We start from the raw sequence: 17,733 nt of genomic DNA, 5'->3' as shown, positions 1-17,733 counted from the left end.
AAAGGCACACGTGCAAAACTATAGCTGTACAGTAATTGTACTGCATTTAACCAGTTTATTGATCTACACGCTCTTTTATGATGTTTTCTTTTTGGTGACAGCGCTGCACGACTCGGAGATGGCACGGGAATATAGAGCAAGGCAAAAAGCTGCGGCAAACAGCCCCCCTTTCACACGGCCATTCATCTTTGTGAAAGAGGAAATGAAGTGAGGCTTCCGCCAAGAAGCGGCAGGGGGCCCCCCGAAAGGCCTCAGAGACCTCCACGGCGCTTCTGTCCCACTTTTGTTCCCGTTGTTGTCGTCTCTCCGCCAGGGTCGCCGGCTAGCCGGCACAATAGATCTCAGAGGAACTCGAAAAGTGTGGTAACACACCAGCACAATGTCCAACCCGCGGGGTGTCCCTCCCGTGCTTACGTATATGAACCGTGAAACCAATACGTGGTGGAAATTGGGGTTTCCTTTCATTTGCGAATTTGCTTGGAGATGCGTGCCTTGACTTAGAGGATGAAGTCATTCCGTGACCCCGCTTGTAACTCAAAACAATTCTCGAATCCTCATAATCCATTGAAATCAATACAAAGCGCCAAGAATCCCTTGCAGGTTTTTAAAGATACTGCCAAAATAAAAGAATTTCAAATAATCTTCTAATATCAGTGAGTAACAGTAATGCTAGTTACTTCGTGGAGGACAAAGAACATCTGCCTGTGAGGGTTAGCACAGCATTTGTCTTCAAATATCTGAAGTCGAAGTACCACCGCATAGCAAATAATAGCTCGTTTGTTTCGCCATTCACCAAATGTGGCAACGGACCTCGCACAAACCTGCTTTTTTCCTCTCAAACCGGGTGTGGGGGGGTGAGGCGCGGGGGGGGGGGGGGGGGGGTTTAGACACAATGTAGAAACATTAGCCAAGCTATTCGGCATACTCCCATTTCAAATCCCCCCCAAAGACCTAAAGCTTTTACACTTGTAAGCGGCCCTTAATGTGGTGTCGCGAAGCCCGGAGCGGAGAGACAAGCTCGGGGGAGGGGGGGGGGGATATTTGGAAGGTACAAAGAGGGTATTATTTGTTAGCCCCGCCAGCTGCTCCCCAGCCACCTTCCATTCTGTACGAGTGCATCCGGATGTGGGCAAAGATGGCTCCCTTCTTGTTCAGGAGTGCGGAAAAAGAGGTTAAGACACACCGTAGCGCTGTTTACACCGAACCGGAGCTTCCCAAACACGGGTCTTGCGAGCCCCAAATTGGAGTTCTTTAGCGTTTTTTAAAAAAAAAAAAGTGGATAGCTACGTAAAACAAAACAAAAGCAAACATTCCTTCTTACTTCAGCCTGAGGCCAATTAAAAGTTGTCATATAATGGGGACACATCATACTGTACAAATCTGTCATTTGTACTATTGTTACAGCAAAAAAGCCACAGACTGTAACACAGGACTAGCTTTACACACAAAAATGTTGGTTCTTCCAAAAAAAAAAAAAAAAAAAACGGGAAAAACTTGAATTTGCATGGAATGTAAGGGTACCCATTTTACATATGTTTAATTGGCACTAAGACCGCAAACGCTTCTTCTCCATCTGTGGTCCCTTCGATCCCAAAAGGTTCGAGAACCCCGCGCTGAAACTAACCTGGAATATACATTCTCAGGGGTGGAAAAATGTCAGCTTGTGAGCGTTATTGCAGGAGGGGAGCAGCCTTTCATGAGAACCGAGGAGATTTCCTGAACGGAGAGCATTCCAAGGACGCCGGTGGTCTCGGCTTGCCAAGAGGCAAGACGACACATGCCGGAGGATCGTCTGCTAGATAACACAAAGAGCTCTCATTTCCTCCTCTCCGGAAGCCACACGCACCCCAACACAAACGCGTACCGAAAACTCAAAATATAGTGAATTGTTCGATTTGAATGCAGTAAAGATCACGCCGCTGAATTGTCCTTTCACAAAGAGAGCCCGCAAAATTGCACGTATCAGGCCTGCCTTTATCGGTCTGGGACTTTTGTGCAGAACAAGGCGAGACATTGTCACCACTGCAGTTCCAAACGGAGACACGCCGTCCGACAACCACATGGTTAGCAGACCCGAGTATTGCTGACCATTGCTTTCGACACAACAGGGCGGGCGAAGCAAGCGTCAGGTGTTGAACTTTACACCCGAGCCGATCATGGCAGCTCCGAGACTACCTCTGAAGGAATTTCTTGACTGTGATGTGAAAGAGAGTAGCAAGTGCCTGGACTGGGGTTGCGGGCTTTCATATCCAAGACTCACTTCATGCCTACACAATTCGACTTTAGCCCGTTTCCGACCACCAATCGGAGAAGAGGTTTACCCACAAATTTCGCAGTACCCGACGTAGTAAAGCAGGACTGCTCGAGGCTATGTGAAAGGGAATAGCGTCATGCCGGGACCAAGTTGTGAGGTTGATTACTCGAGACTCATTTCTTCCACTAGCCCCTTTCAAAGTTTGCTGTGTCGCCGTTCTAAGTGACTGGGGTCGAACCCAAGTTTCAGAATTTCCGCAAATTTCCCAGTTTCCAAAGTCGGGTCACTGACGTAATCGAGGTTGCTTGGAAGGGAGTAGAAGGGTGCCGGGACCAGGATTTGAGGTTTAACACCCCGAGCTCAGTTATTGAACTGAACAGGCCCGGATTTCAGATCGAGTACATTTGTAAGTAAATTGAGACCAACTCTTCACTATTTCAACGTCGGTACATTTGTTTGCGAGTTTTTTTTCCCCCCTTAAAGTATGCAATGCAAAACATAACTTGAGTCTGTGTTTTTGCCGACTGCGGCGATATTCATGGATCTGCACACACACACATGTAAAGTGATCCTAATACAGGTCTTGAAGTTTGATACTTGCCGAGGGATCGTCCATGCTGAGACACACACACACACACACACACACCTTCGCAGAGATCATCCATATCGCATTACTTGCTCGCAAACACACACAAATGCACACAACCGGAGGGATTTTTTTTTTTTTTTTTTTGCAACTTAACTGCCACACTGCATCTTCACAACTTTGGAACACTCTTGTCAAAGCACAGACGCTCGCGCTCGATATTCAGAACGTTGTGTTCTGCTCGGAGCAATCCTGAAAAGTGAATTGACAAAGGCCATCTCGCGAAGGACGGCGCGTTCCCTTTTAAATCCTTTGAGACACCGACGCCGTTAAGAGATTCTTTCTCTCTCGGCTCGGGACGAGGAGGACACGACAACGTGGAAAACGGCCGAGGTCCGGGGCTCCATCGATGTGACCTGACTCCATTTTACAACTTGGTAACAAAACGAAATTCCCAGAGCAAACGGCGGATGATTCACGCCAGACGCTTCCGCGTGCATTCCTTTCGGAAGTTAGCAATTAAGGGGAGCGCCTATTCCGTGCATAAGTTGAGCTCCGGGATACTTGGCTTTTGAGGAAGTCATTCCTTTCAATATATGATTGACATGATATGATGGGAAAATACGGCTGTCGAGTACTTAAGCAGACCCTCCTCAATTCAAATTTGAACACCGTAAGTGCAATTTCCAAGAACTGATTGACATCACTGGAAATGATCACATTTCACTTAATTGGTTCGAAAATTATGATCCATTTATCCAACTATGCCAGCGATGTATTATTGACAGGCAGCAAACCTATAAAATTGCCATTGATAAAACAGAATATTAGCTTTCCAGACAATCATTTTCCATACCGCCTATCCTCACTAGGGTCACGGGTGTGCTGGTGCCTATCTCGGGTTGCTCTGGCCAAAAGATGGTGCACACCCTCAACTGATTTGTGAGTGAATGGGGAAGAGAATTTTTCAGGATTTCATGGTGTCTTGACTTATGAGCTTTTTGAATCATGGCTTGGTTGATTTTTTTTTTGCTGTTGCTTGGTGTGACTCAAAATTTTAGTTAAGAAGGAGCTTCAGCTACGCTGACACTTAAGCGAAGAGAATTAAAAAATGAAGCTATCGACCACACTTTATGAAAAAGAAGAGCACAGAAGCACGATATTTATTTGTGTGCACGGAGATGTCGTGTTCATACGCAGTTTGTTACTTGAAAGGCATTTTGAACATAAAAAAATGTAGTTATGTTTAAAAAGAAGACACACGATAATTCCCAGCCTACAGAGCGCACCTGGTTATAAGCCTCACCTAGTACATTTGTAATGGAAATACCATTTGGCTGTGTAAAAGCCACAAGCACCCACATTGAAAAACGAGACATTTACAAAGAAAGACGGTACACAGAGAGTTTAACGCTACTGCCGCTGCGCTAATGCTAGTGCCTCTGCACTAACATTAACGCTAGCATGGCCGCGCTAATAGGGTCGGTTAAAAAAAAAAAAAACATACTGGTAAAAATCACCGAGACACGGCAGTAACACGCCAGCGAAGTACTAACAGGCCCAGACTGGTAAAAGTCACTTCCTCGGCACACATATTCCACCGGTCTCACGCTTACATTTTACTCTCGAGTGCCCGCTTGCAGCCATTACAAAAAATGCACAAATTAGCCGCATCAATGCATAAACCGCAGGGCTGAAAGCGTGTGAAAAAAGTCGCGGCTTATAGGTCGGAAATTACGGTACATGTTTTCAAGGCTATTTTCTAAAAACATACACGATTGTTCTTAATTTATATTAAAGTTGGTCACAACTTCGCAACAAAAGAAAAATGTTGGCGCCAGGGTCACGACATTTGAGAATCACTGGCTGGGGGGGGGGGGGGGGGGAGAAAAAAAAAAAAAAAAAAAAAAAAAAGTATGACAACCCAAAACTATCAGTCGTATTCGTGAGCCTGTCGCCGTGTTTTGCATTGTTTGTTAGCATTAAACTAAAGCGTTCCAATGTGTCAGATTGTTTGAAATACATCATGTGTAACTCGGTTTGACCGTAAACTTCAACTGGGAGCGCCAATAAACAGCTCAAAGATGGCTCGGCTTTTGTTCCGAAAATCTGCACGTTTATGGGAAAGGACAGGCGGGTTTCTCCCCGGCCTCGAGGCGGTGAATGCCGACGATGAAGACGCGCCGTGGACACGCACACCCGCGTACCAGCAATCACCGACGTGTGCTTTGAATGCAAAGGAGGAAGTCAAAGCTCCACTTTTGCTAATATCTGAATATTTACCGAGCTGCCCACTAATTACACGGGGGGTGCAATTTGAGCGTGATTGCAATTAACAAACGTCTACACTGGCTCGGGGACGGTGTACGGGGGGTGGGGATGAACGCTGGCAGATGTTCACGCTGCTTCGAATGAATGCGCACCTTTATCGACGCGGAGCGCTCGTTTTAAAGTCAACGCCGCGTACAACTGAGAGCGCGTGCTTGACATCAATGGAATGAGCACCAAGGGGTGGTGATCCTGGAGATTTCGACAAAACCTCATTTCCATTAAGACTCAATCATAATCAAACTTTCACACAACAGAGCTTTGCAATTAAATACAGGGGGAAGAAAACGGCCCTTATGTAATCATTCAATTACAATGCAGCGCGCATAAAAGTTGAACCAAAAAAAAATAGGATTAGATGTATAAGTATTAGTTTTCACTATGTGACTGTTAAAAAAAAAACAACAAAGTTTTTACTGGTTAAATGCAACCAGATTGACGTTCAAAGTTAAATACAAACAAACTATGTTTAAGCAGTGATAATGTTAAGAATAAAGTCCGTTTTAGGGAAGACAAAAAAAGGTTTGGTCAGAATAAAGTCATTTTTTGGAATGCATTAATAAAACATCAGAACTTGAAAAAAATGACTTCAAATAACATTGTATTTTTTTTCTCTAAATTATATTCATTACTTTACAACTTTTGTTATATTGAAAATGGCCTCTCAAGGTACCAACACGTCAGGATTTTTGGGAAAATCTTTGATTTAAATTTGAATTCTTTGAAAGTTGATTATTTAAAAAAAAAAAACAAAAAAAAAACAATCGTTGGACCCAAAAAGTTCAAGAACCTTGTTGTAGATGATTTTATGTGAGAAGAATAAGAATAATGTCGAAAGTTCAATTCAAAAAGTGAAACTCACACATTATGAGTGGATTATATATTCTTATCTATAGTCCCCTCCAAAGGTATTGGAACGGCAAGGTCACTTCCCTTGTTTTTGTTGTATTCTGAAGACCGTTGGGGTTCAGACAAAGTTCAGAATTCCAGCTTTTATTTCAAGCTATTTAAAATTTTGATGATTATAGTTTACAGCCCCCCATTTTTTTTTTTAAATCACCAGTTCTACAAACTAGAATACATCTTAATCAAGACACAATGAAAATTGTTTTCTCAGGTAGATTCAACTGGATTTCTCCCCTTTGAAAATTATTTTCCCATGTTTATTTTAGAAAAAAAAAAAGTACTGAAAAAAAATGGACTCAGCCGACACGTCCCGTGTAAATGACAAGTTAGCGTTGGCGCCCTCTCCTGTGGGGAAACAGCATTACAGGACATATACTCTGCTTTTTGTGGGAAGTGATTCTATTTTTTTGGTAGGTAGCGCTTTGTAAAAGTGTTATAAATGACTTATGAATCTTTACTTTGTAAAATTAAGAACCAACTGACTAAATGCAGTCGGCGTTCAGGCATTGCGGACAGGACGTTGGATTCTTATCTCGAATTGAGCGAGTTTGTCTTTGAAGAGAGCACTTTCCCTTTGTATCGAGTCCACTTCCCTGGCTTCTGTTTGTCTACCTCAGCCATCTGATAAGAACCCATTTGGTCACTAGTGGTCCAAAACAACAACAGAAGAAAACCAAAAAACAAAACATCTGTTAGTAATCTGCAGCATTGTAAGCTGCCTTTTAAGCCTCCTTGGGAGCAAAGCGCTTAAACAAATGGCCAATTCACTGAAACAATAAAAAAGCAAAAGCTTTCTTTGGAGATGGAGCAAATATTTTGGTAGCGGGGCAGACAACCACTGAGCAGGACAGCTTGAGACGAGATACTAAATAACGGCGGTGGTGCTCATTTGTCAACGACGCAATCTTTTCTTTGTGGCTCACTATCTGGCAAGCAACTTTACCATTGGGAAGACTATAAGCTCACTATTTGGCACGCTTAACTATTTCAAGGCCTAATTCCAAAAAAACTTTGAAACACAAACCTTATCTAACCATCTTGGGCCCGATTTCAAGCAACCTTGTCATCTGTAAATTGAATTTAGCAAATTTGCAAAGAAAGCAAAGCTCTCATTTCTAAAGTGTTATAGTCACGTAAACTAGTTTTTCCCGCTTGAAGTTTTTGCAAGTCGGTTCGAGGAAGGCAGATAGACGCCTTACGGTTCTTTCCGCATCTACAAAGGCCGCTTAAATCCAGCGAGGGAATCGATCAAGCGACAAATCAAGCTGCAAAATTATTAATGGGCAACGCGGTCTTCAATTCAAATGAATCCCCGGAGTGGGAAAAGTGCATGCCTAAAATTCCCGCAAACTGAAAGCGGGATTTCGTTTTGCTCTCCGCGCCAAAGAGTGCAAAACGCCGCAATGCTTCCCTGCGCCTGATTTCAAGCAGATGTGGCGTAAACAACACCAAATGGCACATTTTGTTTTATCGCTCAGGAAGCGAGAGGGGAACGTTCTGTTCGACTCAGAGTCTCGAGATGTTAAGTCGGGCTGGGATTCAGCTACATTAGTCGTGCCCCACACGGATGCCGTTCATGCTTACGCTCACAAGGTTGGCGCAGTTGAACCTGGCCAAATTTGCCGTGTTGTCAGGGGCAAAATTGCTCACATTTAGCGTTGGTAGGATGTAAGAAAACAAAATGCTGGGTGACTTTTTAGCAGACTGTTGCAAAAAGGTTGCTCATTTCAAACCGGAACCGAAAGATCTTGAAAATCCTACCCCAGTTTTTTACGTCCTTGAAACCGATTGAACTCCCAAACCTTTGTTTGAAACGTGAAATCAGGCTTTGAATCCCAACGCGAAACCCTCGTCGAGTCTTGACAGTCTACTTCGAGAGCCCAGCCCTGACTCAAAAGTCCAAGTTGAAATCCCGACCCAAAGCAAACGGAACTCCTTCGCGACTCACGCGAGCATTCGACATAATTTAAAAGCAACAGACTTCACTCCTCACACATCTCCCGCAGCGACGCTTGAGTGACGGACAACAGGCCCCCCCCCACTGGAATCAATGCACTTTCACTCCACTTGTTTCCGCATCCTGCCCTCCCCCCCCCCAAATCACCACAACTCAAACAGCTGAGGGAGCCTCGGAGCCTCCTCTTCACCAACAGCTGACAATGACTGCATTGACATCCGACATCCCCCCCCCCCCCCGCCATCATTTCCTGCCATTTGCATCGGAATGACCACCCGTGTCCTCTGTGGCGAAGGTGGGCTGGGAGGTGAGATCATCAGGGGACGCCGGGCGGGGGGGGGGGGGGGGTTACGCCGAGGGTTAGCTAGCCTGTTCCGCTTCGACATGACTCCACATTGCATCAGTTTACATTCGCTTCATAAAGATCAGTCTTGCGTTGACATTTTTCCACAACAGTCTAAGTGACTGCGAGCCCATTTATCAGCAATACACTCACACTGTTGTTGTTGTTGTTGTTGTTTTTCTTAATGGGTGGGGAACGGGAAGGGGGGGGGGGGTCCGAATGTGATTTCTCAGCTGCCAGAAAGACCACTTACAGAGAGGCCCACTTGTGGAGGGGAGATGCATGGGGCTAACCATCTGTCCAAGCCAACAACAAAAAGTCTGACTGACCTCCCCTCCTGAACGGAGGCCCCTCTACATCTTCGCAAATGGAAACTGGGTGGATGGAGCCAATCGTTAAGGAAAAGGAAGCCGCTGTCACGCCGCCACTGTGGTGACGGATCCGTTCTCGACGCGAGAAGAAACGCTTCAAGTGGACCACGACAGTATTTCCATGGTGGTCACCCAATCTCAATAAATCGCAACTCAAAACTCGACTATGGGCATAATGAACACGACCGGTGCTCAAATTCTTATATCACAAGAGAGGGGCCACTCATGCAACACTCATTTCTGTCATGTCAAAAAAAAAAAAAAAAAAATTCAGAAAACTGAGACGGTGAAGAAAAGTTCAACACTTTATCTCAACAACGTTTCAGTCTTTGCACATTTTTAGCACTTATCTTCAAGCATATAATGTTTTTCAAAAACAAATCCCGCTAGACTGTTTTCGACTGACGTCACACACCTCCAGGTTGAGAACGCGGTCGCCATTTTGGTTTGGTGAATTTGCGTAAACAAGCCGTAACTAAGCAGGAATCATTTCAGAAAGGCGTATGAATGGGGGTGTGTTGCGATGCTATCGGTTGCTCCAACGAAAGTTGGCGTTGTAAAGCGTCTTTCTTTCGACTGCCAGCCGTGATCAAGAACCAGTGCGAGAAAACGGAGCAGTTAGCAACCAAACGGAGACAACTTTGGCCGTCTCGCATCAGCAGAGCCGATCTAGCAGCCAAGGCACAATACTCGTGTGTGTGAATGCAATGCATGTCTCCAAAATCTGTATTTTCTCTTTTATTATAGTAAGTTTGCAAAAACGACTTACCGGAGAGTAAAGCCATCCAACATGGCCGCGTGCCCCGGATGTAGTCACGTGGTCGAAAACAGTCTGTACAGAGTCTTTGAGACAAAAGTATGGCTGCCTAAATTCGCCAGCACACTTTTTCAGGTCGTAAGCAGCACGGGGAGGACGCGCAAACTCCACGCACGCCTTCAAACCCAAATCTCCTGACTGCGAGGCAGATATGCTAACCACTGAAATCGATCGATTTCCCCCATACAGCTTATCCTCACTATTGTTGTGGGTGGAAGGCACAACAACCATTCATTCATTCGTTCATTCTCTGTAGCGCTTGTCACATATTCACATAAATTTACCATTTAGAGTCTTAATTTGACAGACAATGTTATCACTTTTGGAAGGTCTGAGGAACCCAACATCAACTAGAGAAATATTTGAGGGTATATTAGTTCTATTTCCCAGTGAAATGTTTCATTGCGTCTGCCACGCAAATGCATTTGCGATGTCTCGGAGCCGTCCGCTCTTTACGAAGCAGCGGGACATCCCCCGCCCAGCGCGCCTCTGAAAAGGCCCAGACGCGTACTTTAATCAGCACTCAGGAAATTTCATTAGGCTGGAGATGGCTGGATAAGAGAGCAAAGAAAGCTTTTTGTGGACGGCGAGATAAAAGGAGGACCAAGGCAGGAACGAGGAAATGGGCCTTTCACGGGGGTCACCACTGACAAGGAGGAGACGTAAGTCCTGACTGATCTTCTTCAAGTGACTCAATCAAGATGCTGCAGTTCATAAGAACACGTGGCGGAAAAAACCTTTTGCATCGCTCACGTTGTTCGCGCGTCACCGACGTCGCAAACCTCCACTGCGTGAAGAGAATTACTTCCGAGACAGGTTTTACGATGACGGCGTCCACCACCGCTGCTTTAGTTAGCAACACAGCCTGGGCGACGTAGAGCAAAGACGAGCTAGACATGCTGCTTATGTTTACTTGTGATATTAACGCTAAAAAAAGAAATGCTGTTGTTTTAAGATGCAATGACTGTCAGAGGATGTGAATAATCGAAGAAAAAAATGGTTATAATGGATGAGATTTTCTCTTTTCCGAGTGGGAAAGGTCTGGTCCGAAGCCAACGTAGAAAGTTCAGGATGAGATGGTGTGTAATGTTAAACCCCCCCACCACCACCCCATCGTCGGTAGATCGCGAGAGGCGGCCTGCTTGAAATGTAGATTTTGGGGAAAAAAAAAGTCTGGCCACCCCCGGTCTAAACATTCATCAAGTTTGGAGTTTTTCCAAAAATCGTTAGTATTAATCTGACACAATATTGTCCCGATATTTGACATAATATAGACTATTGAAAGTGTTGAAAATGGCTTAAAAACAAATGATTAACTCTCATGAACGGTCTTGAAAAATGTAACACTTCCTCTTCTTCTTCTTCCACTCTGCAGGAGCCGTGCGGAATTTTGGCACCTCGAGATTGAAAAGCAGGATTTTCTACAGACAATAATGAAAGTAAATAGTTCAGATGCATTTGAATGAGCCTGTTTTGTTAAAAATGGATCGGGGTAAAGCCTGGCTGCAGACAGAAGCGGTCAGCCACGACCATAACTTGCACATAGATTCATGGTTTTTCACTTATTACATTACTTCATGGCTCTTAGAACTTTGGAAATACAGTTAGGGAAGATGATGCAACCACACACACGGAAACTGGTGCCATTTCGATCATTGACAGTTTCACGAATGTGCAATATTTCTAGCGTATCAAATGAGTCATTCAATGTGATTTCGGGGTAATGGCGTGTTGATGCTGGTGCACTACGGGATATGACAGCAATATGAAGTATAATATCAACTTGAACAACGCAGTGTTAGGAAACTCAAGCAAGATGCCGTGTTTGTGATTTCTGAAAAGTATTCATTTGGGAGATGCTAGGCTTTCGTTCACCAGCAACTCAATAATACGCATTTTGACAAATATTCATATTCTGTGATGTGATATGACCCATTTTCATAGCACTCAATTTGAACTCAATGTTCACGAGCATGTTGACATTTGAATCATCCGCATTTCACCCGAAGTTAGCTGGGATAGGTTCCAGCAATCCCGCGACCCTTGTGAGGATAAGCAGCTGGCTTGTACAATGGAAAAAAACATCTTATGTCTGATTGGTGCAAAAGAACTATTCTGCATGCATGGGCAGAGGTTTTCATACATTGAGTGAATGACTGTTCAGCAATATGAACTACATAGAATTTCACATGACCTCTTGAAATATTAGATTTGACATATTTATACAATGAAATATTTTTGCTTTTAAAATGATTGCTGATATTTCTTAAATCAATTTGCAAACATTTCAAAATATGTATTCCCACTTTGTCACAACGGGGCGTTTGTGTGTGTGTGGAAATATTCTGGATTTTTACCAATTCATTCCATTTTGGAATTGCGCCCGTCACATTAATGGCAAATCTTTTCTCGTGTGAGCCAAACAAAGGAAATGAAATGCGCTGTCGCAATGACGGCGTTTCCGATGGAGAGTGAAAAGAGGCACCTTTAACCTCATCCATCAGTCATGTATAACAGTGGCGGTGGGGGGGACAAAAAGGGAAGTGGGGGGGGGCGGGGGGGGGGGGGGTTCCCTCATCAAGCGAGCCTGGCGTGTGTTTACCTTATCGATCATGTCCGGCCTGTTGGTGGCGGCCAGGACGGTGACGTCGCCGAGCTGCTCGATGCCGTCCATCTCTGTCAGGAGCTGCGCCAGGACCCTGTCGCCCACCCCGCCCGAGCCAGACGAGCTACGGGGGGAAAGATGAACAACACGGTGGGCGGATGACGGGATTTGATGAAGGACGGATGAGAGGTGGGCGAAAATAAACGCAATGTGAACCAAGTACAGTACATTGGTGCCTTGGTTCTCGAACACAATCCGTTCCAGAAGGCTGGTTGAAAACCAAAACGTTCCAAAGCCAAAGCACGTTTTCCCGTTACCATGAATGGAAAAAGAAATAATGCATTCCAAGCCTAAAATGTAGCCTTTTTAAAGCATTTTTTTTTTAGCTTTTCCTGATACTAAACTGCATAGTAGGAATACATGTAAAGCTTATAATAAAATGATTTAAGAAATATATGAATTTTTTCACTTAAAATCTATGCTTTAGTTAGTAGAGGGCTAGGCTGGGAGTGGGTTGCCGGATCTGTAGCGACTCGGCCCCCAGCCTTTTTTTTTTTTTAAATTAAGAAAAGTGCAGAATAAATTTAAACAAGCAATTTGGCTTCTTTGGAGCTGTGATTAGGGGTTAATACGGTAGTCCTCAATAAGAAGAAAAAAAAAAACAGCCACTACCGGGACACGTCTGTGTACAGAAGCTGCGTTGTACAGAATAGCAAAAATGCGCTAGTTACGCTGCGAGCGTTATGTCATTTCCGTTTTTTGTTTTTTTTTTTTCAGGGAGTGTTCGAATTGGCAATATCAAAACATGTCGTGGGTGGGTCAACTACTTCCACCGTACATGTTATGTTATTTCCGGGTTTTTTCGGGGGGCGTTCGAAATGACAAAAGCAAAGACTGTCGTGGGTGGGTCAGCTGGTCTGGCCGTGCGCAATGTGTTATTTCTGTTTTTTCTTGGGGACGTTCGAGTACCGATTATCGTTCGAAAACAGAAGCAAAAAAAATCTCAAAATGTTCTTTTCGAAAACAGACTTGTTCAAAAACGGGGACGATGAAAACCGAGGCTTTACTGAATTTATTTTTCCAACGATCATTTACTTACTTTGAAAAACAGATCTGTGTACTTTCTTCTATTCTGTCAAAAACATTTTTTTTTTAAACTTCAGAAATGCTTTTTTGAAGTATTTTCTTCATTGATTTCATAAGGTATTTCCATTTTAAGAAAATATTTAATATGTGGTAGCATGATATCTGACGTATTATCAGACACCTCACAGAGGTCGTGGGTTCAAACGGATGGATATTTAATATAATTTAATGAATTAAATTTTCATTTTTAATATATCATTTTGTTATGTTTTCTACCCCCCCCCCTCCCCAAATAGGTTAAACTTATATGAGACAAATGTGATCAGGAAAAATAAGCAGACAGTGAAGCAGCGGAGGGAAGTTAGCAAGAATAAATATTTTGGTGCTGTTCTTGAGTTAAATTTGTATGTACAGTGGATATAAAAAAAGTCCACACACCCCTGTCCAGATGCCAGGATTTTGTGATACAAGACGATAGATGTGACTCCAAAAATGTCAGAAAAAGCACACCAGAAAATTTGAAATGCATTCGGTGTTCATCACATACACTTTAAATGGGAGCAGACGTCTGCTGACTCCCACTGAATAAGTTTGAAGGTGAGTCGTCACTTCTCAACATCGTCACATATAAGAGGGTGTGCGCACTTGTACAACCACATTCGCGCAGTTATTTTTATTTCCGCTCCAATTTTTGCATTTCACAGGTATTGTATATAACGAGTCATGCAATTCATTTGCAGATTTTATTTTTATTTCAGATTTGAATCAGTGTATGTACTTTTACCAGAGTGTATTTCACACAGCATGTGTACTTGTACTCAAGTATAGCGTGTGAGTACCTTCACCCCCCCCCCCCCCCTCTGAAGTGAAGTGATGGAGTGGGTTAGAAGAACAAGTAAACACGGGTTGAAACAACAAACGTGGCCGGCAAAGGCGCGTTTGATGGATGGACGGTGCGGCGGGCGACTTCCCCGCAAGAGGAAGTGACATCCATCACTTCTAATTGCTAATATTCATCTTGTACGCGTTTGAAAGGGTTGCTTTGTGCGCCATTAACAGCTTCTTTCATAAGTAAAAAGGGAAAATAAATTTGTTGGCAGCAAAAGTTAGCCACACTGTCAGTGATGTCATCAAAAGGTCCCAGAAGGCAGAAACGCAGATGGCCGTGCCAACGTTTGTATTTGTAGACTTGTGCGGATTGGGGAGGGTCAAATAGACCCCTTTGGAAAATAGAATTGTATTTTTTTGTCATTTCTTGAAAAATTCTTCATCTTCTACAATTTGTTTTCATTTTAAAAAAATATACATATAATTTCACGTTGTTTTTATTTACTTTCCATCCATCTTCCGAGCCGCTTATCCTCCTCAGGGTCACAGGAGTGCTGGAGCTCATTTCAGCAAACTTTGGGCGAAAGGCGGACTACCAAACTAAAGGAATTATCCATTCTGAATTTAACCTTATTGTAGATGTTTATCTTTGAAATTATCTGGTATTTCATTTGTTGTTATTTGTTTTAGTATACTATTTTTTTAATTCGTTAATTCTAAAATGTTCTTTCTTTCAGAAAAACATACATATTTTGGAATTTAAGTGTAAAATACTTTATTTGGAAACATTTCCTGTTTTAAAAATGTCTATTTTGGTTTTGTCTTGGTTTCTTCATACATATTTTGTTTACACTGATTTGAGTTTTATTTTTTCAAATATTTATGCATTCTCATTTTCCCATTTTAAAAATGATATTTTATTTTGTATTTTTATATCAAATCATTGATTTCAAAATACGAGTTTAAATAAAGTGTATATAGACGTGTACGTTTCAAATACTTCTGCATTGGCATGTACTCGATTTCTAAAAATGGAATGTTTTTATGATGCATATGGTATATATTTACGGAATTCACTGAAAAATGAAGAGTCCCCGTTTCACTCCTGTCCAATTTTCGCAATGGCTTTTGACACTTTTGTCCGCTGTTCTCCGTGCGTTTTTGCATTCCCCTCAGCCCCATCTGGCCCGCCTCCCTGGTCTCATTCCGCGAGTTTGGACTCGTGGCAGTTGAGCTGACAGATTTACAGGTGCTTCTCATCTTTTTTTACGTGTCAGCGTGGGGGAACGGACGCACACGCGCCACGAGGCAGACGGAGGTGGTCCGCCTGTGTCAACAGTTTTGAAAATCCCAGGGAGGGCCCGCGTGAGCCACTTTATTGATAAAACATGGCAGGAAGTGCGCACGAATAAATAACCTTGGCAGACGGGGGCTAAGTCGATGTTCTTTAAGGTGGTCAGCCACCTTCCCGTTATTTATCGACCGCTGATACTCATCATCTATCTACTCCTACTAATCTGGGCCTGCAATAATCGTGTCCGGGGTTTCTTTCGGCGACTGTCTGAAATCATAGCTTTCTTCAGATTAACCCATTATTGTTGCATTTTAAAAAAATGACATCGTTCTGGTGATTCAGGAGAGGCTTCGTCTGATTTGACATTTTCACACAGTGGATGTAAATGTCTGGCTTCAACTGTCGATGAAGAATTGAGACGGACGGATGGAAAGATGATTTGAATGCATGCTTTGGAGTGATGGATGGAATAAAATTGCATTTGTTGTCATTTGTACAATTAAAAAACTAGTGAAAACAAGTACAGTGGAACTCTTGTGCATGGCCCGAGTCGGTTGTCACAAATTACAGGCGCACCTAAAAGCCTTTAATTTTCTCAAAAGCCGACGGTGCGCCTTATATATGGATCAATATTCAGCCTTTGGTGCAGCTCCTTCTAAATGGATGCCTAACGTAACCCCAGCCTCTACTGTAGCGTCCATCCTATGCGCCTTATAATGCGGTAGATTTACAATAGGACATTCATTGAAGGTGCGCCTTATAGTGCAGAAAATGTGGTAACAGTGCAATGAAGGCATAAAATGAACGGTGCAAAGGGAAAAGAAACGACACATTACAAATAAGGAATATAAAAGGCACTGAACAAATTAGGATTGGGAAAAACGGGTATACGATGAAGTGCTCTTGAAAGTCGGAGTGAAGTGCCAATAGCGCCGCGTCGTGCGCTGATCTATTGAAGCGGGAGGCAAACTGAAAGGGGTCCACTGTGCCAGGAATGCGATGTGAGTTATTATTAAGACTGCCGTTTCCAGACACCTCATGGCACCCGGCAAGAGTGCCTCAGGTCTGAGACGGTTGATTGTCGTCGTTTGTTTTCCTTGTCTGGTACCACTGATCACTTGGGACAGATGATTTAGATGTACCATAAACGGACGGAAGATAACCGTGTCAAATGAATAGCAAACGACACTACGTCAGTATAAAGTGGGGTAACCCACAAACTTTGTCCAAGGACTTGGTTATTTTCTACTTCTTGAGCCACATCCACGCTGGATGTTGCCCCCACCCCCACCCCCATCTGTCTGGGACGGTGGACAATGAAGCGTTTATGTCCTTCCATCCAGCCAGCCGCCGCCAACTGCCCCCGCCATCCCATTTCCTCTACGTGACAGATGTGCCATCCCGTGAAAGAAAAAGTGTCCTCTGTGTCTGAGAGGCCACAAAGGGGATGCCTACGAGACGGCATTTGTCGTGGCCCGGACAATGAATAAGCAGTCTGTTGACTCAGAGGTGAACACTACTGGACACATGATCGTTATTAATAACGCAGTTTACCTTCCTCTTTCGCTAGCCAGCGCGTCGATCTCGTCAAAGAAGACCACGGACGGGGCGACGGCTCTGGCCTTCCGAAACACCTGTGACGGGGCGACAATGGGAGCGGGGAGGAGGGGAAGAGGATTTTAAAATAGGCAGCGAACGGAGATGGTCCTCAGCTGGCAGCGAGCGTAAACAGGAAATGCACTGCTAGGTGGCGTCATTACGCGCGTCCCGGCACATCTGACGTAACGCTCTAAAAACAATGAGAGGATGAACAGTAAAAACTCACTCGACTCACGTTGAGAAGGATCCCTTGCCGGGAACTGCCTATTTTCAAAGTTTCCAGTTGCCATGCCACTCTTTGATGCCCTTTGATCAGATTTGCAAGGTCGTTGGGATTGGAAATGCCCAGGACGCCCTTTTCCAAGCTATTCTAATTGGGCCTAAAATGTCTGGCAGACGATGACGATTTGCTGGGAAAATAAGCTTTCCTCTTATTGGATCGTTGTTCTCCTTAATTTGAAAATGGAAAACAGTTTTGCAACACTGTCATGACACAGGTTTACTTTTTCCCCTACTGATGTGTTGTCGCAAAAACAATCACGGAAGCTGTCAAGATATAACCTAAATTCGACCCGATTCCATGAGCAACTCCTAGCTACATCAAATGTTCATGCTGGTGTCGTCCAAATGTGCCGGTGACGCGATTTAGTGAAATATTACTTTGAGAATACGATGGCACAAAGCCAGATTTTGCTGGACTGTAATGTGCTGAACACAGCACAACTTTGGTTCCGAAATGCTTGGAAATTTCCCCCCAAA

At 43.8% G+C, this 17,733-nt stretch overlaps 1 protein-coding gene across 1 annotated transcript in view; it reads right to left on the bottom strand.

Moving 5' to 3' along the window:
* The window catches only part of afg2a (AFG2 AAA ATPase homolog A), a 98,580-nt gene that overhangs the window by 48,410 nt on the left and 32,437 nt on the right, over positions 1 to 17,733 (bottom strand). Inside the window, exons 14-15 of the mRNA XM_061834746.1 lie at positions 16,930 to 17,009; positions 12,165 to 12,291 (exon numbers count right to left, since the gene is read on the bottom strand). Of these exons, the coding sequence (XP_061690730.1) occupies positions 12,165 to 12,291; positions 16,930 to 17,009 (207 nt within the window). The remainder of the gene's footprint in view (positions 1 to 12,164; positions 12,292 to 16,929; positions 17,010 to 17,733) is intronic.

The sequence above is a fragment of the Syngnathoides biaculeatus genome, chromosome 11 (genome assembly GCF_019802595.1).
Source record: "Syngnathoides biaculeatus isolate LvHL_M chromosome 11, ASM1980259v1, whole genome shotgun sequence".
Taxonomy (NCBI): Eukaryota; Metazoa; Chordata; class Actinopteri; order Syngnathiformes; family Syngnathidae; genus Syngnathoides; species Syngnathoides biaculeatus.
This window is presented reverse-complemented; position numbering and strand designations above follow the sequence as displayed.